A 26,361-nucleotide genomic window follows, 5' to 3' on the forward strand; every position below is an offset into this window, starting at 1 on the left:
TCTTGGGGGACGGGTGGCAGGCACAGAGCCGTGGGGTGTGTCATGCAGGTGAGGGGGGCTGAGGGTTTGTTCCTGCGCGGCCCGACGCGTCTGTCCCAGGTACAACGTCGTGTTCAAGTACTTGCTGAGCGTGCGCCGGGTGCAGGCGGAGCTGCAGCACTGCTGGGCCCTGCAGATGCAGCGCAAGCACCTCAAGTCCAACCAGACGGACGCGGTCAAGTGGCGCCTGAGAAATCACATGGCTTTCTTGGTGGATAATCTTCAGTACTATCTCCAGGTCTGGGCTGAGGGATGAACAGGAGGAAGGGGTAAGAAGGAAAGTCTGGGCGGTTGGCAGGATTTACCGAAGAGAGACTGCAGCCCTGCACTGGATGAAATGTCGGGGCTTGAGAAAATTCACAGATTTTATCCCTGGCGGGGTTTCCTGGTGGCATTTTAGAGGAAGGCGGGATAGATGGCTGAAGGAGGAGTTTAGGGTTCTTGCCAGCAACGCAGTGTTTCATTCTTACTGATTTGACCCTAATTTTTAGAGTTGGCTAGAAGGTCTGGAATCTATAGGGCTTAACCGAGTCAGTCGGTGGAGGGGATGTGGCATGAGGTGGGGGGACCTGCCGGAACTTCGGAGGTTTTTAGGCATTAGGCAGATAACTTTCTACAAGGCTAAGCAACGTAAGGGGGCCTTTGGTCGGCTTTGAAGTGGCTTCAATAGGAGAGAGAATTTCTCTTTCATATTAGCAGGCATCTTCATGTTCTCGAGTGCTAGAATATGCTAGGTACTGAAAGTATTTGTGTGTCGCTGCCCACCAGGTAGACGTGCTCGAGTCTCAGTTCTCACAGCTGCTGCATCAGATCAATTCTACCCGCGACTTTGAAAGCATCCGATTGGCTCACGACCACTTCCTTAGCAATTTGCTGGCTCAGTCCTTTATCCTGTTGAAACCTGTAAGTAGGGCTGTTGGGTTTCCTCAGGCCGGTTCTAGCCTGACTGTTCTCTTAGATCCCGGGTTGCCAGGATGTGGAACTATCGTTAAATTGTTCGATCTCCATTTTCAGACCTTTTTAACAACTTAAAACTAAAACGGAATGTTAAGAGGGAATTTAAATGTCTTTGAATTTCTGAAATATTGTATCTTAGGGATGTGGTGAGCAGCTATAGAAAAAAGAGTGTGTGCTGAACCCTCAGAGGGAAGGATTTAATTTAAAAAACCTTCCTGATACCACAGCAAGACTAACGAAAAGCATACAGTACTTACTTTCTTAGCCATCTTTTGGATCAGGATTGACCAGTTGAGAGTTGTTTTCACGGACAAGTGGAGTAGTCTCCCTCTACGTGTATGTGTGTACGTACACGTGTATATCTCCTTCAAGGTAATTATTCTCAACCTTGGCTACACATGGGAATCACCTGGAAGCTTTAAAAAATCTGGGACCCCAAGCACTTGAATTAGAATCTCTGGCGTGAAACCCAGGCACCAGTGTTTTTTAAAGCTCACAAGTGCATGCCAATTCCAGAATGGAAAGTGGGGAGGTTGAAATGACTCCTCATAGTTTCTATGATTATATAGGTTACATAGATTACACTTCATCTCCGGTGTCAGCCGGCTGTTCTCCCTCAGGGCTGCCACACCACAAACACTACAGACTTATCTGGCGTTGGTATTCGGAGCTATTTTGCTGCACTAAGGGAGAGCGGGTTACATAGATGCCACTCCCAAGGGCTCTTTCTGTGAACTGACAACACCAAAAGCCGTTGTGACAGGTAGACTGCCCTCGTGTGGCCTGAGTGCCTCCTTGGGAAAAAGCAGATCAGAGCAGGTGTCACCATTAAATATTTATTGAGTGCTTACTTTATGCAAGGCACTGGGGATACAAAGAGGTATAAGTCATGGCTCTGCCCTTAAGGAGCTCACAATCTAGTTGGAGAAACAACATACGTACATACACAGATCAGTAACAACACAGGTGGCCTGAACAGAGGCCAAGAGAACAGTACAGATAATATAGAGAGAGAAGCAGGGGGTCACCAAAGGCTACACGGGGAAGGGAGTGCTCCACTGAGAAGGTAGACTGTGAACTGGCATTAAGAAGAAGATCCCGGGCATAGGGAACAACAGTGAAAGCAAAGCTTGGGGCAGGAGCACACTTGGTGGGTCCCAGAAACGATGACTAGTGTGATGTGGCTACAATGGAAGCTTTGTGCTGGGGTAACTAAGAGATGATAGCATCTTTGCCAGGAAGGGAAGAGTTTGGTTTACACTTGCTGCATTTTGAGGGGCCAGCGGGACTGACATGTGACGTTGTCTCTCCTGAGGTCAAAGAATGGGAATATGGTCGCTCTTAGACTGTTTTCCCAAATCTTTAATTTCATAGGTGTATCTTCCTTCTTTTCCTAATACCAACTGTTTCCTGGGTAGGTGTTTCACTGCCTGAATGAAATCCTAGATCTCTGTCACAGCTTTTGCTCACTGGTCAGTCAGAACCTGGGCCCGCTGGATGAACGTGGGGCTGCCCAGCTGAGCATCCTGGTGAAGGTGAGTCGGCCTGGCTGTTGGCAGCACGCAGGCCTGTGCACAGGGGAGGGGTGGTTTTGCCAATGGGGAATCACGATCTTGCCCTCTGAGTCAGTAAAGCATTTCCCCAATACGGACGTACCCACAGAAGTAACAAGATACAAAGATTAAAATGTTGGTATCAGTTCATTTTGAAGCAGATAATTATGTGCCATCTCAGCATTCAAAAATAGTTCAGCCATGAATAGTTTCTTCAGCCCACAAACATGCACTGGCTCTGTTCTCACATTCTCCTATCCACTCTCCTTACTTCCTTGAACTGGGATTGTAATTATCTGACTCCAACAAACACGCAGGCTCTCCCCGACCCCAGTATACAACCAGAATATATTAATTTGAAAGTGGATGCTAACTTTCTACTGAGAATGGGAGTGTACTTTCACAGAAAGCCATGCTATCTGTGGACTTGGTACTAAGACGACCCTTGAGGAGCTAAGAGAAGCGAGGCTGTGGGAAGGGCAGCTGGTGCTGTAGAATTTTGAGCAAGGGTTTTTCAAGGAGCTGCCCCCTCCTGCCTCATCCACATGGACAGTTGGTGAGTCTGAGAGGAATGAAAGCCCGAGTTCTTCTCTCTGCAGGGCTTTAGCCGCCAGTCTTCACTGCTGTTCAAGATTCTCTCCAGTGTTCGGAACCATCAGATCAACTCAGATTTGGCACAACTACTCTTACGACTAGATTATAACAAATACTACACGCAGGCTGGCGGAACTCTGGGCAGGTAGGAATAAGCCTTGGGGAAAGTCTGTGGACTGTGTGTGTGGCTTTTTAACAAGTTATAATTCCAGAGCTGGGAGACGTTAGCCACTGTCTCGTCCAAATGGCCTCATTTTATAAACAAGGAAACTAAGGCTCAGGGCTCTGTCTGATCATCTTTATTAATTTTAAAGCCATCACCATAGTAAAATACTAAAGCTCCTGATGCTGAGATGGCTTTTTAGTTTTCAGCTCGGCTGGAAGAACGAACTGGGAAGTGGAGTGGCTCTGGCTGCTTCCCAGTTCTCACATGAACCAGCTGTGCGGCCTCAGGCCCCCTGCCCCCTGCCCCCCAGCTGCCATGCCTGGGAAAGGTGGTCTCCCCTTCTGATTCTTAGCTCTTTAATCCAGTAGATCGGTGGTGGTTGGCTTTTCTCAGACGTCTCTCCTGTTTTTAAAAAGCACTTTATTGTTCACCTTTCTCTCTCTCAAATGTCCTCAAGCAGATTTTTCCTAAGTGATTTTAGCAGAAGAGTTAGTCTTAGAAGATGACATTATGTAGATCACAGGTTGCCCTGATTCCTCTTTCTTTGAAGAAAATCTTGGGAAAGCATATTTGATGAGGCTCTTTTTTTCTTTTATAGTTTCGGGATGTGAAAATACCTCGTTCACAAACCGACGGTCTCTCACCACGTTCCCAAATCTGTGACGGAAGATTGAAAACATCCCACTTTCCAGCCACTCGACAAATGCCTGCAGCCTACTGAGGGCCCTACCTTTTCCTCCTGGAAGCTGCTTCTACTGGGCATTCACAGGCACAGACCCTTCCCCTGTGGAACGGTCTACCCACCTTAGGGGAGTTCTTAACTCACCCAGCACGGAGGACACGGGTGCCAGCTCTCCCTCTGCTGACCTTGCAAGATCCTTCACATTGACAGCATCTGTTGGACACATCCATTTGCTGAGCACCTACTGTGTGCCTAGGTATTGGTCAAGCTGCGAGAGACAGCAGTAAGTAATAACTTCCAATTATTTCAGACGGTAAAAGGGCAATTCTAGCTGTTGACAATGTATTTAAAATATTACTATTTTAACGAAGAAAAGGAGTCCTTATGAAAAAAAGATTGGGTTCTAATTCTTAGATTTCAAATATTGAAAACTGCGAGTCTAATTATCCCCTCTTGGAAGAACCACAGGAGTTAAGGTTCCCCTAATCTGGCCCAACTGTTAACTCTAATTATTGATGTTCATATTGGTGTGAACCAAAATAAATGTTGATTGAACAACTCCCTCTCTACTGAAGAAGAATGCAGCATTCCGGCCTCAGTCTGTAGCCAGTGATTGTGGTGCTTATCTGATACTGTGAATCAGATCTCCTCTAGCACATACTGCGTCCTCAATTGTGTGCTGAAGGTGACCCGTTCCACCAAACTACGGCCTGCCACCCATTTTTGTAAATCAAGTTTTATTAGAACCAGCCACACTCATTTACCTACTGTCTATGGTTGCTTTCATGCTATCACAGCACAGGTATTTGTGACACATCAAATGGTCCAGAAAGCCTAAAATATTTACTAATTAATTGGCATGAAACTCTTTTTAAATTTAAACTCCTGCTTCAAGGAATGAGAGGACATCAACAGGGATGCTGCTACGAGTAGCAGTAGTAGAGAAGGAAGCTTCTAGTAACCCTGACAGCAATAAAAGTTATAAAATTGGACCCCTGGCCAGAGTTTCTAACATTTCCAGAGTGGTGCCTGTGTTTCTCGTGTTTATCCTTGCAGAAAGTCATCCCATCAGGCTTTAGGCACTGCCCTTTCACAGCAGTTGGTGCGTTTTCCTTTTTAGGTCTCAGAGTACAGGACCCACAGGTCAGGTGTCAGCTCAACTCTAAAAAGAAGATTTTTTTTAATTGCCAGGAAGTGCCCAATTCCATTCAACTTTTGCTACATCTATTGATCTGGGCCTACTGTAAAATCAGGTTTTTGGCAGTATCTAATTTTAGCCCAGGATAACCTTTTGACAAAGATGCACCACAGAAAATTTTAAAATTCGCTTCTTGTTATTTTCCTTGGCTAGCTGTTGTCCTATGAACAAACAAGGCTACTGAAAACCGCAGAGAAGGTACTATGTTTGTCTTGCTCTTTGTTCTGCGATTAAAAGAAATGGATGAAGAAATCCCAGTTACTACAACCAAAGAGATTCAACATTTATTTTATCATAAAAGTCCAGGAAATAAAACTATATACAAGGTCCATGCAAGGAATCCAGTTACACACAAGACACATTTAAAACCTTGTTAAAACACAATCTCCACAACAGGGAATAAAATCAGTAAGACCGAGTATCCTTAGTGAGAAACATAATCATGTTTGTATTTTGGATGCTGCTTGAATCCAATTCTCTCCCCCACAATGAGGCACTGGATCACCCACTCTTGGGACACCACAGGCAGCTGCAATGCTTCCGCACACTTCAGCACCGAGGCTGGGCAGGAGGGATCCGTCACCACCACGTCAAATACCCCTAACGCAATATCTGCAGGAAGCAGGGGAAGGTGAGTGAGGAGAGGACACTTGGGTTAGCCTTCCATTAAAAAAAGATACGCTTCCTAGCCAGTACGTCGCGCTGTGCCCAAACTCAAGCCTTTTATGTCAAACACTGTTACTGATCACAACCAAAAGGGAAAGTTATAATCACTATATGCTAACCTTGCAAACAGGTTTACGAATATACCACTGGACACGAGCAGAAGCATCAACAACCCCGTGCCTCACTCCTAGTAGCTCACCTCTTGAAGGTGGTACTTTTCTTCTTAGAAACATGGACAAGGTCCCCCAATCAGACCACAAGGCCTAACACCTACGGGTCTAAGGACATCCTTGGAGCAATAACACCACACACACTCTCCAGGTACCTTTGTTATGGGCACTTGAATGGTGCTGCTTCACGGAGGCTGCCCCCCCAGTCATGAGGATCTCAGACCAGAGCTCCAGGAAGTTCTGCTGTTGGTCTGACACCAAGAGTACCTTCAGATTGTGGAAAGGGTTTTCACGGGGTTGCCTATGAAGGAGTCAGAGACATAGCACCTTGGAATTGGAAAAGACCTTAGCATGACAGATTACATCCAACAAGAGCCCTTCTGCAGAGGGACTGGGGCACATGGGAGTGTTTTCCAAAGCCCTGCACCACTCCCCTTCTCTCCTGTGAATCATGTGTATTCTCTGGGATCCGGGGCTTCTAAATCAGCCCTTCTGCAGTCCAGGTCCACCCTGGGGTTGAGAATAAAATGCCTTGCTTAAAACTTAGTCCCCTAACCTTAGAGGTCGAGAATACTGAACCTACATGGAAATCCTCACACATTTCCAAAAGGTCCTTAACTAGGATGCCTCAGGGACAAACTAGATAAGCTGCTGAAAGGAACTCACTCAAATTCTCTAATTTATCCTAGGATAATTCTAGTTGCTAGAAATACTCTCACCTAGATTCGCCCCCTCCAAAAGCTTGCTGTCTTCCTGCCTACCATCCTAGATGGGCTCTCAAATACTCACCAATCCAGAATTCTTTGCTCCTCAAGGCTGTACCCAGCAGGAAGCAAATAATTGCGGTAATTCTGGAGCTGGTTGGCATGGCAACTATCATGGACCCAGACATGAGACACACAAGGAATCCCACTGGCAAGGCACAGGAAATACTTCCGGGTTCGACAGTGCTGATCTGCAATTAGGAGACACTGGTAGGCTGTGTTACACTGGAAGAAAAGAAACAGAACCAATGGGTCTGATGACTTCTACAGAAAGCCCCTAAATAACAGCCCTGAGTCGCAGAGAACAGATCTGAACACTTCCAAATACTACCCAAAATGGGGTTGAGCCTATCCTTCTGCCCAACTCCTTCCTTTCTCAATGAAAGGCCCAAGTGACTTCCCTAGCCACTCTCCCTGCCTCACCTGCAGGTTTTTCTGGGGGCCTAAACCCTCAAGGACAAACCCAATCCCAGGTATTCAACCTTCCAGGCTGAAAATCAGCAACACTGTAACAGGGATTTCTATGAAACACAAATTTTAATCTGCTTTTGTCCCAGAAACAGAACCACGGCCTTTAACAAACAAGGGCTCTAACTTCTCTTCCTTACACACAAGTAAAAATTCTATTTCATGCAAAATCTTGTAGCAGTGTCCCAGTTCCTGAACTGTCTACCTGGTGTACCCACACTCCCCATCCCCTCCCTCTCAGGCTCTTCTCATCACTGTCCCTCCGGGAAGCAACACAAAGAAACGCCTCACCTGGGCTTCATTGAAGTCTTCAAGAATATAGCCAGCTCCTGCTCGAAGCTGGGATTCTGTATACTGCTTGTTGAAAGGAGGAATTTCTAAAAATTCTATTTAAAAAAACAGACAACCAAGATCATAATTACTAGTTGGTCACTACTTGAAGCCTGCTTCTTAACTGCCTCCTTTTACACTCCCCCGCTATCTCCACAGCACTATATCCCAAAGACAGACAGATCAAGGGCTTTCCCATGGGTCAGAAAGAGCTCTGTCAGGAAAACTACAAAATGCTGCCGAAAGAAGGGACAAGAGCAGAAGGGGTGGGAAAGATGAGAAATGGGGTAGGTCCTACCTAGACCTAAAAACACCAAAGGTTTCTGTGCTGAGTCATGGGACTGTTAACAGGGATGGACACACAACCAGTTCCCGTGGTTGGTATTCCAGTTTGAGTAACCCTTACCACCAGGAAGCTGTCCCTTATGTCTACCCTCAATCTCTCCTGCAGACTACGCACATTCATTTCTTCTAATTCTGCCTGCTCGGGGAGATGAAGAGTAGCTGACTGCACTTCTTCTAACAAAGCCTCCAAATTCCCCCTTCATCAGTATTTTTACCCCCACAGACTAGAACTTTGATGAACCAGAATGCTCAAAGTATGGTTTCTAAAATGTAACCGATTAAGTGAAGATTAGCCAGAAAAATCCTATTCCAACCTTTTTATTGAAAACTATCTACCTTTGATGATCTTGAAGTACCTCAGGACACTGAACATCAATGACTGCATTACAGTCTTGAGGCTGAAGTAGAAGTTATGAGAGATGAGGCTGAAGCTGTAATGACCCTAGGCAATTAGAAATTGCTTCTTTTGACCAAATATCTGCTCCTCTCATATATAAATAACACATTAAAAAAAGAAAAGAAAAAAAAGCAAGACATTAGAGATTTTAGTTAATTAGGATTTCTGAGAAATTAAGTTCTAATGAACTTACCACAAATAAAAAACCCAACCAAATTCGTAAGAGTTCAGTGCCAGGACCACTCCCCGTCCCCCTCATGCCCCGTGGTAAACGCTGGCAGAGCAGACCCCTTGCAGAGAGGCCAGCCCTGTGGTGCCCTCCCTGCCTGCTGGAGCTGCCCGGAAGTGCTCATGCCCCACGCTCAGGCCTCTACACCTCCGGGCAGGTCTGCCTGGCCAGCCCATTCACCTTCATTGCTCTTTTCTTGACCAAGCATTCTCCATGTTCCTCTGAAAATGAGAGCTCAAACTGGAAACTCTAAGGGTTGTAAAAAACACAGAATATAGCAGGACTATTTCTCAGTCTTGTCACCACATCCTGTTGATCCATCTCAATACATCTTGTCACAATTTTCAGTACCAACACTCTACTGCTGAGTCGCTGCCAAGGCCTCTCGTGGTCCTTTCGTTTTCCCAAGACTTCTATGGTATGTCTGCTTAATCCAGGTCTGTCTCTAGTCCTGACCTATTTAGATTTTAATCCCCAACTATATTTCCTTGCATCTGTGTAATCAAGTATTATCCCACCTAGGCAGTAGCAGTCCACTCCTCTACTTTTTCTCTTTTTGGATTTAATTTTCTTTATTTGCAACTTGTAAGTGGCCCTGCCCCACCAGAGGCTAAAATGAACAGGTTTTTAATTCCATCATCTAAATCAAGGACGAAGGCACTACATGCACTCAACTCTAGAGTCAAATCCCCATGGCTGATGGGTCATATGGTGTGCCTCCCAACAATAGCAGGTGCCACATTCTTAATTCATTAATAAACAGGTCTCATTAAATGGATTCAAATATTTTATGAGCTCCTGATCTAAAGTAGCATCTAAGAGATTCCCATTTATCTGCAAGTCATACCACACAGTTTCTTTAAAACGGTTAATATTCTGTTAGAAGATTGTTTTAGTACAAATGTCTTTAGGCTTCTTGAGATTGAGGGGGACATTCAACGTGCCACAAATATCAAGGACTTTGGTACTGCTGGGCAATGTCCAATGATAAAGGAGCAACATAAAACAGATATGTTCACTATAACCACACTTTCTACAAGAAACCTGGATATCGGGGCGCCTGGGTGGCTCAGTTGGTTAAGTGTCTGCCTCTGGCTCAGGTCATAATCCCAGGGTCCTGGGACTGAGCCCTGCATCAGGCTCCATGCTTAGCCCTGCCTCTCCCTCTGCCTGCTGCTCCCCCTATGTATTCGTGCTCCTATCAAATAAATAAAATCTTTAAAAAAAGAAAGGAAAGAAAGAAAGAAACGAAACTTGGAAATCTCTCTAAAAAATGTCCAATTTCCTCATTTAGACAAGGCCTACATCCCCTCACTTTTGGTTACAAGGTTGGGATTAAAAACATTTGATAGATAGTAATGGAGGGAATTTTTAGGAGTTTATTATCACACAGGGTCACAGATTTTTAAGGAACTGGACAGTCTGCATCTCATACCAAAGCTGGCTTTCTTGACCATGCTGTACCAACCCACAAATAAAACATCTATAGAACTGCCTTATGAAGTCCTGGTCTAGGGAAGGGCTAGGAGTGTGTTGGAGAATGAGGAAGGTCCATGGTCTAGCAATACTGTAAAAGCAAAAGAAAACAAGACCACAAACACTGTTTTGATGCCACAACACATCTCAGCACAATCCTCAAGGGACTCTTACGATCACAGTAAAACTACACTCTTGGCTAGGAAACGCTTCATATACCTTCTCTCCAATGATACCTATCTCAATGCTGTCTGACAAAAAAGGCTGGGTGCACACACAACCTTGAAAGCCCACACATGCCACACCTGCTCCCACACCCGAGAGCCGTCTACCGATGACTATTCACGCACCTTCCAAACAGCATACATAAATCCTAACTGCACTCCCTGACCAACCTTCCTACGTCCCTGTACAGATCTCCACGTGGCTATGGCTGGTGAGATACAGTTCTGGTTGGTTAGTTGGAGTCATCCACGCATCTGAAATGCCAACCATCACCGATCTGCACTGCTGCTATTTTATGATAACCATGTTCCCTAATTCAATTCCCTCTCGCAAGATTCAGCTCTACCCCGCAGAACATCATCCCATCTGGACCTTTGGCTTTCACAGAAACATCTGGATGATGCTGTGACTCACGGTGTACATATTTGTAGCTGCCCATTTTCTCTCCTAGATCACGCTCTTTAAAGACAGTTGAAACAATTTTTACCTCTCCCCACTGCCGCCTTCACTCAAACCCTAAGTAACAGACAATGGAGAAATGCAATATACAGATGTAGTTTAAGGTTGAAGAGAGGTACAAGAGTTGAAAAGGCTTAGAAGCTGTTTCTCTGTAATCACCCTGGGGCTCTGGGCACCCTACATTCTCAATCTTACGCTCAGACCTCAGGAGACTGAACTTCAGCCCCCACACAGGTTTTCTCTAGCAGTTGTCCCTAGAACACAGATGGGAAAGCGGCAGGGCACTCAGAAACCTGACGGATCTGGATGACTAGTAGGATAAAATGAACAGGGGTTCTAGTGCCAAATCTACCATTATTGCAGACAAAAAGCAATTATTTAACCTCTCCGAGCTTGTTTGCTCATCTGTAAAGTGGATGATAAGCTCTGTCTCCCATCTGCCTCACAGGGTGGTTTTGAGGTGCCACCAAGAGGAACTTTAAGGAAACAATCTATAAATAATCAAGAAGCAGGCTCATTAATTTTCCCTAACCAAGATCCCAGATGCCAGCTGCACTGCTTCCTTTACAGGCTCATGAAGTGAATAGAAAGGAAGAAAGTGCCCAAGTGTCAGGTCCCCCAGGGCTTCCTAGGGACTTACCCTCCTCTTCCTCACTGCTTCCTGTAGGACCATCTGGCAGTTTGGAGCGGCTGGCCAACTTGTCACTGGTTGTGGCCATGGTGAGAAGAAAAGCATAGCCCAAAAACAAGGTCTTGTTGAGGGGTAAAGGCCCTCTCTGCTCTTCCAGGGCTGAGGGTTCACCCATGTTGTCTCCACTCTCAGAGGGGCTCACAAACTCTCCTGCCCCCACTGCACCTGGAAAGGACAGAGCACAGTTACTAGAAGGATACAGACTACTGCCTGGGCACCACAGGATGGGTAGGCAATGTCCTGATCAACTTTTTTGAGCTACTGACCAAAGACCATTCCTATGGTCAACAACCTAGACCCCAATTTACAGTGCAGAGAAATGTGATGTATGTAAATTTTACGGTCATGATGATGTATACATTATTTTCATAACGAAAATCAACTAGTATTGTTTTTATACAGCCAAACCAAGTACTTCTGAGATCATCTGAGGAAAGTGGTGGTTCTAATATAAACAAAGCTTAGGTAAGAATGAAAAAATATTTGGAAATCTTCAGCCCACTTTCTCTGCCCAGTGCTTGGAATTTCCCAGGGTATGTGAGACTTTGAAACAGCCCTTAAAAACAGACAACAACAAAAAGCCCATTATTTTTTATTACCAATGTCCCTGGCAGATACTCCCACCCTATCCCTGACCCTCACCAGAATGGTGCACAGAACACTTGGTAATGAAGTGTTCTTACACTTTGATGGAGCTCCATCAAACCAGCCTACTGCAATTATCCCAGTTTCCAACCCTTGGGGGTGGGTAAGTGAACCAGCCAGCCCAGGACTCCCAGAACACCCATGCTAGGAGTGCCCCAATAAGTCCTCAAAAAGAAAACAAATACCTGATTTGGAGAAGCGGAATCAAAGCCTCATTAGGAGGCTAAGATGACAGACAGGTCATGCCTCCCTAAAACAAAAGCAGCAGGAGGAGAACAGTCTGACGTAGTACGCATAAGCCCGGACTTCAAAGTCAGATTGCCTGAGTGTGAATTCTGGATTCCTAGGTCACCTTGGGAAAGTTAGCCCACTTTGCTGTGCCTCAGATTCTTCAACTGGAAAACGAATTCTAGCATCTATACCTCACAGGGATTACTTGAGGTAATATGTGTGAAGCACTCAGTTCCACACCTCACATAACCTGAACACAACAGAAGTGTGAGACAGATACGGACATGACACAACCCAAATACACAGGAAACAAAAGAAGTTCTGGTGCCAGGACAATGTAACTATCAATGAAGTCCTTCAGTTTGCTGGACTGAGAGGGTGCCCTCAGGGCAGACACTGAGTGAGGACTTTACCCCCGTGTCTCTAGAACCCCAAAGGCTGTGAATGGATCATAGTAGAGACTCTGTAAACAGAGATGGATAAATTCCTGTTAATATGAAGCATGAGGGACTGGAAAGCAGTTGTTGGGGAACAGTAAGAGGAGGGGAGATGCACAGTGAGGTACTAGCTTTCAATAGGAAGTCTGAGAAAGCCAGAGGACCCTGAGTGCAAGAGTGGGGGAAGCAGAGCTTCCTGAAGTAGAAAATGGTGCCAGTAAAGGAAGAGATGTAAGACCAATTTCACCTATTTTGAATCTGCTTAAAATTCAGTACCACTTTCCATCTTAGAACCTACACAGAAGTCAATGAATGTTTCCAATCAGGACCTCGTGTCCTATGTACCTGTGCTGGGAGATGCATAAAGGTGGAGGCAGTAAGCGCAGTACCACCTGGGGCTTGTGCGGGACCCCATCTTTGTAGCCAGGACACGGGAGCCATCGCCACCCATCAGGCTCCATCTCTCCAGCAGCTAGCCCTGCATTCCACAGTGGTCCGAGGGAGGAGGCGGCAAAAGGGAGCACTCACCAGGTTTCACAGTGGCAGACTTCCGGCCTCGCTTGGCAGGGGACCGTTCCTCTTCAGAAGTGATCAGTTTTCTTTTGCCTGAGGGAACTCCTGAGGAGGCACGAGGGCTTTCTGTGGTCTTGCGGGTAGGGGTTGTGCTGCTGCTGCTGGAGGCAGTGGGCGTGGCTGGGGAGCTGACGTTGCTGCGCCTTTTCCGCTTCCCTTCCACCAAATTGTCTAGGACAGGATAAGCCAAAGGTTGGTCAACTCCCATGGTCTGAGGCCCTGGACTCCAGCAGCTGGGCAGAGCCTGAGTTAGAGACCACCACACCCTTTCCTCCACCTCCCGTGGGGGTGGGAAACCTCTTTCCAAGCCACCATCTTTTCTGTTTCAGCTTGGTCATGACTGAAATATGCCTGGCCCCCCTGCAGAACGGGGCGGGGCGGGGGGGTGTTCAGAAGAATCTGAGGATTTACTATGTGGTCGCAGGAAGGAAACAGAGGTAGTCAGCGCCTCCAGAAATCGGCAGCTCATCAGCATCTCCTACACCACAGGAGTAAGATTTAGGGAAAGCATGCTTCCCGCTCTAGAATTCACTCCTCCCACCACAAACAGAGCAGGGGCCCGGAGGCAGTTTCTCAGGAAGCAAAGGTCTTACCCAAGCTGATATCTGCTGCCTTGGTGAGGGGTGTTACGGCCTCATATGGACCAAGGCCATACTGCTCCCTCAGTCTGTTTCCTTGCTCCAAGGACAGGATGACGGCCATTCGCTTGTACCACTTCCTTTGGCCTTCTTTTTCAATGCTGTAGTACAGCTCTCCAGACTCCTTCCTATGCCCTTTCACCACTCCTGAGCGGGAACAACATAAGAGCAGCCTGCTGTTGTTTTAGGTTGCTCGGCACCCACTCACAATGGCTCTGCACAGCAGACTTGGGTCAGGGCATTAAGAGGTCCACAGCGGGCTGCACTCAGTACTTAAAGAAATTCCAGCTGTCAGTCCCAGACACCACCACCACTTAGAAATGTATGTAGCTACTACCCTGGGATTGGGACATGGAAAGTTTCTCAACAGAACTTATTAAACCTTTCCTTCTTGGTTTCTTTGGAGGCTGAGTGATAATTCTTGAGTTAAGTTGTAGGTGACAGATGACATCACTCAGAGAGAGAGAGCATGTGTCTGTGTGGCTAAATCAAAATAGAGAGATAGGGGCGCCTGGGTGGCGCAGTCGCTAAGCATCTGCCTTCGGCTCAGGGCGTGATCCCGGCGTTCTGGGATCGAGCCCCACATCAGGCTCCTCTGCTAGGAGCCTGCCTCTTCCTCTCCCACTCCCCCTGCTTGTGTTCCCTCTCTGTCTCTCTCTGTCAAATAAATAAATCTTAAAAAAAATTTTTTTAAATAAAAAAAAAATGGAGATATAGAGCAAAGAAAGGAAAAAATAAATTCTGCCTCTCCTGTCTAATTTTCCCTATTATCTACTTCTTGCTGTGATTCAGAACCTAACGATAAGGCCTCTAGGTTAGAAGGAACACAATGTGGAGTACAAAACAGATGAGGGCTAGAATTCAGAAGACCTGAGCCTAGGTCTAATTCTGCCACCACTAAGCAGTGTGATCTTGGGTAAAACCCATTCCCAAACCTATGAAAAAGATCATACTCCTTCCCTCCACCCATCAATAAACAATTTACACACACATGTGCAATATATATGTGTGTGTACACACCCCCCCCCACATATATAAGATAAAAACAAGGCATTATCATGAACACCTTTTATTAGGGTCCATTTGTTTTTCATTAGCCTGTGCTTGAATGAAGGGCTAAAAGAAACCCAGAGCATATGCCGTGAAGGAAAGAAATAGACATGAAAGCAGGCCTTCGTTCTCTCTTTTATCTACACCTCACAATCACACCCTTTCCCCTTGCTTCTTCATCTCCTGGCTTCAATCTCTAATAGCAAACTAAATCACAAAGACCCCCTTCAAAAGGACAAAGAAGCCCAAAGCAAAAATATACTTCACACTGATGAAGTTACTAGAACTAGAAGCAGTCTAACATTGACATGAGTAGACACCCTCATTAAATGAGACATCGACTCCCCACCCCTTGATGCCATAATTCACCCTGGATAAGGACTGTCTCTTTGTCTTAGAAGGATCTCCAGGATAAGCTTTATACCTGAAAAAGAAGAATCATTACATTTGATACAACTATGTTAAGCCACAGGTCACAAGAGACCTAAATCCACGTGCTACTAACTGACGCCACAAAGAGCTAAGTGCTATCCAGAGCTAGAGGGTGAAGTTTAACAGTGAAACAGAGGGGCAAACAAGTACTCAGGAGTCTACATCACAACGAAGTCTGGAGAGACTTCATCGGAGGCACTGTTGCCCATTACATCCCAATCCATGTTCCAAACAATCTCCAGAAATGATGTTTTTAAATGACAAAACTCAACACAAACATTTATGTCCAAATTAGCTCACAGAAAAGAGGCAATCCATTCAAAGAACTGGCACATGAAACAGTCATAACAAATAGAAATCTCTCGCCATCACCATTATAGGGAACTGGCTACTTAAGGAAAAAAAAAAAGGAACCATTTTTCAAACCAGACAGTCAAGGGTAGGTATGCAGGCACAAAAACACAGTACTAACAACTTCTTCCTAAGCAAAAATATCTCCGTGCATCTGCCACACTCACCTACTAGATTCCCAGCAAGGCAAGTACTAAATGTTACGTCTCAATGGTGAAAGGGAAGAACACTAACTTTACGGTGGACAAACCTGGCAAACACTTGAACCAAGGGATAAAGGTTAATGGGACCAGTGATGTCCTGTGGATATCACGGCCTCTCTCCCCCATTTGATTTAACAAGAAGGGCTCTTCACCTCCACAGCATTCTTTTCAAAACCCTTAACTCTGATCTAATCAAACAAAACACGAGACGAACCCAAAGTGAGGGACGTTCTACAAAACGCTTAACCAGTATACCCCTCAAAACAAAAAAAAGGTCACGAAAAACAAGAAAAGATTCAGAAATGTCACAGATCAAAGGAGATCGAAGGACACCTGAGGGCTAATGGACTGGATCCTGGAACAGAAAAAGGACATATAAAAGCTGGTGAAATCCAAATAAAGTCTGGAATTTAGTTAGTAAGGAGCCAAGGTTAGTTTCTTAGTTGTGACAAATGTACCATACTAATGGAAGATGTTAAAAACAGGGAAAGCTGGGAAGCGCGGTGAGGGGTGGACAGGAACTCCCTATGCTATCCCAATATTCCGTACTTTGCACAGTACTCTGTATTTTCTGTAAATATTATACCAAAGTAAGTTCATTCAAAAATAAGCAACCAAAGGAAAACAAAAAAGCCAGTGTGAGAGTAACCAGTGTAGTAGGAATGGAATTTCCAGCTCTGGAGAACCCCGCAGAGCAGTTAGGCTGAAGCGAGTGCTCTTGGTAATAACTGACTGGAGAGAAGACTGGCCCAGGCACCGCAAATCTCTTACAGACTCCACTCCCTTCATTACCTGCACTGAAATACTCATCCTCGGAGAGGGCTGTCACTTCCGTATCCAGTGGGATGGGGTCACACAGCAGAATGTCTTTGCCCAAAACATCACACTCGTACCCATCATCAAAGAGCAATTTATACTTCCCAGCTCCGACATCACGAGTGATTTTCCCAGAGTAAAAATAGCCATTGGACGACCACTTGGCTACAACACGGAGCCCTACAAAGCTATTCCCTGGAGAGGAGGCATCTAAGCCATCAGAAGGACCAGCAGCAGCCTGGAAAGGAATCTCTGGAGAGTCACTTCGACGCAAAGCACCAGCACCCACGTCTGCTCGCCTGGTGGAGTCCGGCACTCGGGGCACAATACGGGTGAAGGATTTATCATCTGGTGACATGCTGGGTGAAATGTCCTCTATGCCCAAGGGGCCAGGAACAGCTGTTTCTCTAAAGAGAGATAAGAGATAGGAGGCAGCAGTTAGAATTAAGAAAAGTACTTATCTACCAGGTTTCCCACTCCTTTGGCCATGGGTCTTCCTCAGCCCGTTCTCGGAGGATCCCATCACAGGCATAAGCCTGCCCTGCCCACTCCCCAGTCAGTGCATACCCCTCATGTCCCTCCTGACACCCCACATACTCTCTATTCCCCTCTCTTCTCTCTACTCCCTTTTTTTCTGAACAAGTCATAGACTAAGTGTATCTCACACTACCCGGGTACCTGGTTCCAGTGGTCCGAGAAGGCGGGCGGCCCCTTCGCCCGCGCCCACGAGGCGTGACTGGAGCCTTCCCTCCCTGTCTGATGCCAAGGCCTGCATCACCATCCTCCTCACACACTGGCGCCCCTGTCTGACTGACCCCTTTTCTAGGACTAGAGAATGAAGACAGGTTAGTCTGACAGCACCTGCTACTGGATCCTTTCTTCACAAAGTCTCCCCACAGCCCTTAAACTACATGCCAGGCCGACATGTGCTAGAACTCCAGGGCAGCAGGAAGCTGGTCTGCACACCCACCACCAAAAATATCAGCCAGGGAGTGGGAGTGTAGGATAAGAAGTAAAGGACATCCTCCTCTATGCAAGTCTGCTCCCTCCTGTGACAAAGCCTCCTACTGCTGCCCTCAAAAACAGCACACCCATTTCTGCCCTACCTTCTCTTCTACTTCAGGTTCTAGACACCTGCAGAGGATAACGAAAAGCTAGGAATGTGTCAAGTTGGGGTCACTACCCTTTTTGTACTCCCAACCAAAACACTTGTAGGCTACATAAAATGGGGATGGCAGCAGCATATGCCAGCATTCCCAAAGTCCCCGCACCTGTTTTTCTACATTTTCTTAGAAGTCCAGCTCCCACAGAGCTCCACCCTACCTCCCATGCAAAACCAAATAGGAGAGAACAAAAGGGGAGGAAGAGGATTTGAGTTATCCTAGTTGGGAGGATGGGGGGATTTCCCATGACTCCCTTTTTCCTGTGATATTAAAATGTCAGCAACCCTGCCCCTGCTGTAGCTCTCTCTCTCTGGAGACCCTGTCTGCACCTCAGTTTTCCTGGGCCTCCTCGGGAGCTGGGCAAGGCAAAATCTGCGGGTTCTGTCCCGCTGGTTTTCCCTTTGAGTGGTCCGGCTCCTCTCCCTGAGCTGCCACTGCTGTGCATGGCCGAGAGACTTGTCCCACTTGACGTGCGATGTAAGCTGGACGCCTTGGAGGAGAAGGAGCTGATATCCCCCAGGTCACCTGAGGAGCCCCCAGTCTGTGAAGGGGAAACTTCGGTTTCACATTCCTGACACTCTACAATTGGCTCCTCAGTCTCCTGCAAGAAAGAAATGGATACAAAAGCTAGAAGAAGCCACAATGACATCATGCTAATGTGGAGGTTGAAAAATCCTAGAGATGGATGGAAATTTCAGTTCAGAAAGCTAGGAATCAGGAGACTTTCTGGAATAATGGAAATGTTCTATATCTCGTTCTGAGTAGTGGTTATATACCATTAATTGTGAAAAGCCACCGAACTGAACATTCGAGACATGAGCATTCTATAGGGAATATATTATTATAGCTTAAATAAAAAATAAATAAATGTGGTACTGGGTTGGAAAGAAAGAGACCTCTATTATAAGCTAATAAGTTAAATTATTTTTTTACTCGACAAGTTCACAACCTTTGGCTACCGAGAAAACAGTAAGGATTCTAATCCAGACAACAGAGGCAATTTTCTGTCTGGGAGAAGAGAGGTAGGAGGAAAGAAGGTTAGATGAGAAAAATGAGTGGTTAGGAGCCCTTCTGGTTTTTTGATCAGTGGTGGATAAAATTACATGTTTTTTGAAATTTACATTACTTTTCCATATATGATAAAGGAAATAGAAAATTATAGGCAAAAATAGGCTAAAAATGGTGTTACTGTTTAGAAAAATGAAAACCAAAAAGATAATAAAACATATAAGGTTGCACTATCACAGAAGACAGGAATGTCAAACTGACTTTATCTCATATGCTTACTTTGATGGACTGGTATCTGGAGCTCAGTTTTAAGCAGCCTTTGGGGGCTAATTCCCAGGCTTTTACAAAAGGTTCTGGGACTAATCGGCAATGTCCTCTCTGGGCGCACGACTGAGAATTACAGCCCAGGTGCTACACATTTGCCTACTGCTCTAGACTGCTCATGCATTACTGTGCGAATCGTCAGAGAAGATACAGAGACACGTAAGACAGATTCTCCTTCCTCAGAGCTTATAGTCTCTCTGGGCATACAGTATGCAATGCATGCACATTTAAATAATGCTATGAGAAAATTAAATGATTATTTTTGACCACTCCTTTCTTGAAAATCTCTCCCTTGGAATCTACAAAGTCACTTTTACTTTCACTCCACCTCTCGGGCTACTTCTGTATGTGCTTGTTTTGGAGTTCCTCTTTCTTGGTCTGATTCTTTAGAAATAGTATTTCACAGGACTGTTCTCGTTCCTTTTCTCACTCTACCGTGCTTTCCCTGGCCAGTGTTATCAGACTCATCCCTGCCTGTCTACCAACAACACAACGATGACTCAGCTCCAAACTCACAGAGGCAAATACCTAAGAAACTCTTCCCTTTGGATCTAGTACTAAGGACACCTGAAACTTAACCCATCCAAACACAATGTCCTCCTCTCTCCCATTTCCTTGCCTTCAGTGAATGAATCCTGGATATGCCCAGTGCATCTCACATCCCCTAATCTGACCTTTCCCACATACAAATCTGAGCACATCACGCTTTTCTCCAAAATTCTTTCAAGGCTCTTCATCACACCAACGATAAAAACCTGAACTCTTCTCTAGGTATACAAAGCCCTTACGCTGTGGGCCTTTACCAACCCCAATGGCATCCTCTACCATTCCCTACCCTACTGTTGGTGTCCTATTGAGCTTCTAAATATTCATTAAGCATATCATGCTATCTACATATTTACACGACATTTCATTCGGCCTGTAACGTCCTTCTCCCCCCCCCCAATGTCATCTGCCACCATGTTTGAGCGCCACATCTTCTGTGAAGTCTTTAGCCCCCTTCAGGTGAGCTGGTAGGTTCTGGGAGTCCCCTCTTTCTAACACATCTTTCCACCCTCCACAGCAGCAACCAACAAGTTTTGGATTTGCTGCATGCCAAGTATAACCTCTAAGAGAATGGGAGTCTTTTTTTATCTTCACAGTCCCAGGGCCTGCCACGGTGCTAGGAGCACAGTAAAAAAGAAGCTGCTGGTAAATAAACGAATAAAATTTCTGAAAGATAACAACCAAAGGATACTAGATATGAGGGAAGTTAAGTTCTCAGAATCCTCTGACCTCGACCTTCACACTCCTTCACACATCTTTTTTGCTGCCTACCAACTAGACTATTCATGCCTGTGTGCTCTTTACTTTCTGTCTCTGTTTGTCCCTTTATTCACCAAGCTTTCTATATGGAATACCCTTCCCCCTTATCTCCCAACATCTAAAACCTTCAGTGTCCCACTCACATACTTTCAAGACCTCATCCAGAAAGACTTTATCAAAATTCCCTTCAAACGAGCTGCTTCGTCATCGAACTACCATATGCGTCACACATCACTCTTGCAGACATCATTTTCACTCTTGAAAGGGAGCATAACGTAGTGGTTAAGAATGCAGGCTCTGGGTCTAGACTGTGTGGGACGAGTTCCAGTTCCTCTGTTTCTTAGCTATGTAACCTAAAGTAGGTTATTTTAACTTGCTATGCCTCCATTTCTTCATCTAGAAAATGGGATAATAGCATCTACTTCACAGCTTAGCTGTGAGGATTAAGTAAGTTAAATCGCTTAAAGTCCTTACATAGTGCCTGGCACATAATTAGTACTCCAAAAATGTTAGCTGCTATTATTACCGTAATTATGGCAGCATTTCCCAAACTATGTTCCACAGGGGTATAAGTACTATCTTAAAAAATGTTCAATTGTCAAATAAGTTTGGTAACTTCTGTATTAAACAAAACAGACATCTTTAATAAAGGACTTCTTAGAGCCTTTAATGTAATATACACTGTGAATTTTCACGGGGGATGGGAGGTATTACAGCTTTTGGTGTTTCTCAAACTTTGACCATGGAACATTTTTTTTCCCCTCAGAGTATCTAAAAGACCTGCTGTTTCTGGAAATATACTTTAGAAAAACACCACATCGGATGCCTGAGAGGCTCAGTAACTTATCAGGTTAAGTGTCTGCCTGAGGCTCGGGTCATGATCCGGGGGTTCTGGGATCGAGCCCTGCATCAGGCTCCTTGCTCTGCGGAGCAGTCTGCTTCTCCCTCTCCCTCTGCCTGCCGCTTGTGTTCTCTCTAATAAATAAATAAATAAAATCTTTAAGAAAAAAAAAAAACCAGAAAGCACCATATTAAGAAAAAAAAAAAAAAAAACCAGAAAGCAACATATCAAATAGTAAGTAATATGTTAGAGTATAACATTTTAGATTACAACAGTTACAAAAACTGTTCATGAAAGCAAATTGCTTTTCTAAAGCTACTTTTAAGTTCCCAATTTTTCCAAAATAGTAGTAACACTGAAAAAAATTCCACAATCATAAAATTGAAGATGAATTAACATCTGGGATCTTGGTGTACAATAAATAAAGAATACAAGACAATTTCTCAAACTGATGTCAAATGCTTTCTGACAAGAGGGCCACAATGGCCCATTAATGAAGAACAGCAATAATGTGTTCCATTTAATAAATTACATACCAGAGTTTAATTCTCTCTGAGCTCAACTTCCTATATGGCTAGCTGACAGATTTTTTAAAAAGTGCCGGAATAAAAGAAGGAAAGTAAGTTGCTGTGCCTCTTATCAATTAATAAAATGGTTCCCAGAAATTAAAGTATGTACCAAGAATGTTGCCACATCTTTAATTCTAAAAATCTAATTTCAGCCAGTTATGAGATCTAAACAAAGTCAGCATATAACACTGTCCAATATAACAATGAATAAATGCCAATGTTTTGCCAACACTGGGAATAAGTCCACATGAGCCCTACTAAGAAATAAAGGTGCATCTCCTCCCAGCAGGTCTACAGCCACAGATGGATGGAAACTAAGAAAGGACACAATGAGTAAACATAAACACGAGTGAGAAAACAGTGAGAAACAATAAGAAAACACACGGAGTAAATCAGGGAGTGCTAAACCTCAAGAGTTTCCAAGGATTAAAAATAATACATAAAATATATTTATACATGACGGATTTACAGGAGTCATCAATCTGTTCTTTACAAAAACTGAAACCATGATGGGACTGGTTAAACAAATGGCCAAAGGTCAAACAGTAAACCCATGGCTGGGAAAAACAGAAAATTCAAGACTCCCCTCTTACCAAGTTCTTACATATTTCTAACAAGATGAAGGAAAACAAGCTAGCGGCACAAGAAAGGTGGGCAGGGGTGGGAGTGGAGAGCCAGGGAAATCTTGCTACTGAAAGAACTTTGCCACATAGACCCAAAGTGTATTACCTCAGTTACTTTTCTCTCTACTTCTGTTCCATCCACATAATACACATCTGTGATGACACGGGTGACAAGTGTGCGAACCTCACGGATTGTTCTCATGTGGCGATGCAAGACATGGCCATGCGGGGGCTGAGGCATATCAAACTCTTCCTCTCCCTGTGACAGGAAATAGAGAACACAAGCATGGGTCTCACTGCAAAATGGAAGAATCATAAATCAACTTCTTCATGATGAGCACTGCTCAGATGTTCCATGAATCTAGTGTGATGAAATTTTCCCGTTGTTTTGTTTTCTACTCACCTATACGTAAGAACAGGGATGGACCAGCTATATAGCCAGAGGCTAGAAGTAACAGTTTATCACTTAAAATGACCTATTTCTCTCTAAATCAAAATCATAACATCTACCACTTATAGCTAGGATATTTAAGTGAAATTCTGACCCCCTAAAAGTACTTTTTAGGTTATAATCCTTCTGATTTTGATGCTGACTTGTCAATCAGTATACAAACTTACACTTGCAACATCTCTTTCAATAAAAGGAAGGCATTCTTTAGAACTTTATATAAAAACAGAGTAATCTATTAATCTCAGTGCAGTCTGTTTTTCCCGCATTAGTAACCAAAACTATAGTTTATTTATGCCTACAAGATAACAGATTTCTCTCAGAATTAAATATGAAATATTTAATCTATTTCAAATCATAGATTATAACTTAAGAGCCATGCTAGTGTCCAAGAACAGAAAACATTAGTAAATTAGGATTTTGTATTTACTTGTACCATAAAGAATAATCAGTTAAATAACTTAAATAAACCCTACGTTTTTATGCCAACTGTTACATACATGTTTTCTCATAACACATCTATCACATTTAACAGTGTCCATGCCCTACCCTCCTACCCGAGTAGCTCTATAATTCTGAGGAGAGAATGTACACTTAATTCTCCCACGTTACTTCCCCACAGTAGACTGATTTTTCTTTCAGCAGTCAGTGTCAAGGTATCCAAGTCTTTCCAAAGAACTATATATACCACTGCAATGATGATGATCCTGGGTTTTTACTGACCAACATGGCAGTAATTTACCTAAAACTTTCAGTAATTTTCCTGAATAATTCCCACTCCAACTCCATCTAAGGGATAAAGTACCTACTAAAATGCATTACCTAAATTATGTGGATATAAATAAAATAAAAAGCACAGAAACGTAAATCAACCAATTTCTTAAAACACTTTAGTATATACAACTCTGGTTAAGGAGTGGTCAGAGCACTGGTCTGTCACCTCAATTACCAGGGCACCCCTGTATCAGAACCATGACAGCCTAGACCTCCTGCCTGCACACACAGAGAGCCAGGCCCTGCATCACAGGTCCTAAAGGTTTCAGGGACACATAAACACTCCTTGTATTCAGATTTCTCAAGACTTCCTGCATTCTTCCACTACAACAGCCAGACAAATGATCACTTCAAGAGAGACACTCAAATAAACACGTCTGACAGAATAAGAAAGGAGAGAAAGGAAAGGGGGCAGATAAAAAGAAAGCTATGCTTACTCTCTCTCCAAATAGTCTTCTGAAACAGGTCTCTGTAAAGATAAATAACTTGAGGATCTTATCATTATAAAAGATAACAAAATGAAAACAAAACCAAACTTTCCCTTCATTAAGCCTGGCTCCAGGTGTACAGGATACAGAAGTGAAATTTTAAGGAATGTCAAAGGAAGGCTGCCTATGCTTTTCTCCAGGACTGGCCTGAGTCCTACCCAGAATGCAGTGGATACGAAAACACTGGCACTTGGAAAACCTCCACAGAGCCTTCCTCATTTTTTCAACATTCTTCAAAACACAGTAGAGCATTGCCGATTTCTGCTACTGTACCCACCACCCCATCTGTAATTTTTTATTGTAGTAAAATATACATAAAATTTACCAGTGTAACCATTTTTAAGCATATAGTTTGTGACATTAAGTACATTCACACTGTTGTGCAAACATCACCATATCCACTTCCAGAACTTCTCATCTTTCCCAAGTGAAACTGTACCTATTCATCACCTAGATTTTTCTACCATCTTTCTCAGCAGGAGCAAATGTTATTTCACTCTGTATGACAAGCAGCACAGTATCAGCAGTGGTATTGTTAATAGCAGGATTTAAAATAATCATCATCGATAGGTAGCAGCAGTAACCAACATATACTGGGCATTTACTATGTGCCAGGCATAGCGCTAAGGGCTTTGCATGCATTATCTCACTTAATCCTCACAATATCCCAGATGGAAGTGGTCTGACTCCAAAGCCTAGGCCTTACTACTCCGGCTCGCTGGCTCCTGCTTATCATCATAATGAGATAGGAGCAGAGATTTCCCTACTCTACAGAGAAAGAAAAGAAGATATAATCTAGTGGCTTCAACAAGATTGCTATCTTGAGGATCAAGTTTAACTCTTTTTATAAAGGCAGAGAAACCAAATTATGTGGCAGAATGTAAACACTTTAAGGGTAAAAACAGGTGCAAAACAGGGTCTGACCTACTATAAACCCTATCTTCAAAGAGCTATGCTATTTTTAATCCATACAAACTGATAGTCTTAGGTCTCATAGACTGTTACCTTAAAAGGCTAATGATATAACCATAGTTTCTGGAGTTCCTGGAGAGGGATGGATAAACAGAACAAGACTACAAAGGCCATGATTAATAAATAGAAAAGCAACATAGCATAATGAAAAGAATACCGATTCTGAAGTCAGATATGCTGAGTTCAAATTCCAGTTCTGCCACCTACTGATGGCAAAATCTTGGCAAGTTACTTAACCTCTCTTCAGCTCGGTTTCTTTACCTGTGAAATGGGAATAATAATACCAACCTCATGGGTTGTCTTGAGCACAATGCTGATACACTTTAGGTGTTCAATAAAGAGGAACTATATTATTTTATTTTTATAAAACAAACAACTTGGACAATTAGAACAAGAGGCACATCACTAATGAAGCTAGGATCCCTAGGCAGACTCCAAGTGAAGACAGTCTACAAGAGCAACTGAAAAAGGCAATTTAACCACTATTAGTAACTTCCAAATTTTCCCTACCATGGAACCCAGCTGCCACCTGATGAAATTTTATGAATTTCCTCTTACTTGTTAACACATACACTTCTACCATCACTTCTTACGCACTCAATTTTTACTACTACCTAAACTTCCCTACTCTATTCCCAAGAACCCCTTACTCCTCCAACCCCAATCCTTCTCCCATTACATCTAGCTGTAGCCTCTTTCTGCAGTCCTAGTCTCCCGAGCACTTCCCCCCTCCTGTCTATTCTCTTACTGTTCTAATAGTGTGCCACAGTACACTACACACCCAGTATCCTTCATGCTTCTCTATCCCTTCTCCTCTGCTTTGTACTCTCTCAAGTTCCTAGGAACCCTGGTGAAATAGACTTGGGAGGGAAGAAATGAGCTCTGATGCTTGTAAGGAAGGATGAAAAATGGTGGCAGAAAAGATTAAATGTAGAAGAATATTATAGGACCCAGACTATATTCCTGGCTTTCTTTTCCAGTGAAGACCTACTTGACGAACTCCAACACTATTTCATTTTCACTAAAAGGCTATCTTATTGGCTATGGCTACCCATAATTTT

At 44.1% G+C, this 26,361-nt stretch overlaps 2 protein-coding genes across 4 annotated transcripts in view; one reads left to right on the forward strand and one right to left on the reverse strand.

Moving 5' to 3' along the window:
* The window catches only part of TUBGCP4 (tubulin gamma complex associated protein 4), a 34,431-nt gene extending 29,881 nt beyond the window's left edge, over positions 1 to 4,550 (forward strand). Inside the window, exons 14-18 of the mRNA XM_026479879.4 lie at positions 100 to 277; positions 808 to 942; positions 2,415 to 2,531; positions 3,149 to 3,288; positions 3,908 to 4,550. Coding sequence (XP_026335664.1) covers positions 100 to 277; positions 808 to 942; positions 2,415 to 2,531; positions 3,149 to 3,288; positions 3,908 to 3,920 — 583 coding nt within the window. The 3' untranslated portion in view covers positions 3,921 to 4,550. The remainder of the gene's footprint in view (positions 1 to 99; positions 278 to 807; positions 943 to 2,414; positions 2,532 to 3,148; positions 3,289 to 3,907) is intronic.
* Positions 4,551 to 5,447: 897 nt separating this feature from the next.
* TP53BP1 (tumor protein p53 binding protein 1) overlaps positions 5,448 to 26,361 on the reverse strand; it is an 86,201-nt gene continuing 65,287 nt past the window's right edge. For 2 of the 3 annotated variants that reach the window (XM_026479870.4, XM_044392469.3), the window contains exons 20-30: positions 22,725 to 22,877; positions 18,278 to 18,549; positions 17,464 to 17,613; positions 16,762 to 17,192; positions 13,889 to 14,080; positions 13,251 to 13,466; positions 11,359 to 11,574; positions 7,549 to 7,643; positions 6,815 to 7,014; positions 6,181 to 6,326; positions 5,448 to 5,801 (exon numbers count right to left, since the gene is read on the reverse strand). In XM_026479870.4, coding sequence (XP_026335655.1) covers positions 5,614 to 5,801; positions 6,181 to 6,326; positions 6,815 to 7,014; positions 7,549 to 7,643; positions 11,359 to 11,574; positions 13,251 to 13,466; positions 13,889 to 14,080; positions 16,762 to 17,192; positions 17,464 to 17,613; positions 18,278 to 18,549; positions 22,725 to 22,877 — 2,259 coding nt within the window. In that variant the 3' untranslated portion in view covers positions 5,448 to 5,613. The remainder of the gene's footprint in view (positions 5,802 to 6,180; positions 6,327 to 6,814; positions 7,015 to 7,548; positions 7,644 to 11,358; positions 11,575 to 13,250; positions 13,467 to 13,888; positions 14,081 to 16,761; positions 17,193 to 17,463; positions 17,614 to 18,277; positions 18,550 to 22,724; positions 22,878 to 26,361) is intronic. The other variant, XM_057306311.1, reaches the window with a different exon arrangement.

Source organism: Ursus arctos, unplaced genomic scaffold (genome assembly GCF_023065955.2).
Source record: "Ursus arctos isolate Adak ecotype North America unplaced genomic scaffold, UrsArc2.0 scaffold_36, whole genome shotgun sequence".
NCBI lineage: Eukaryota > Metazoa > Chordata > Mammalia > Carnivora > Ursidae > Ursus > Ursus arctos.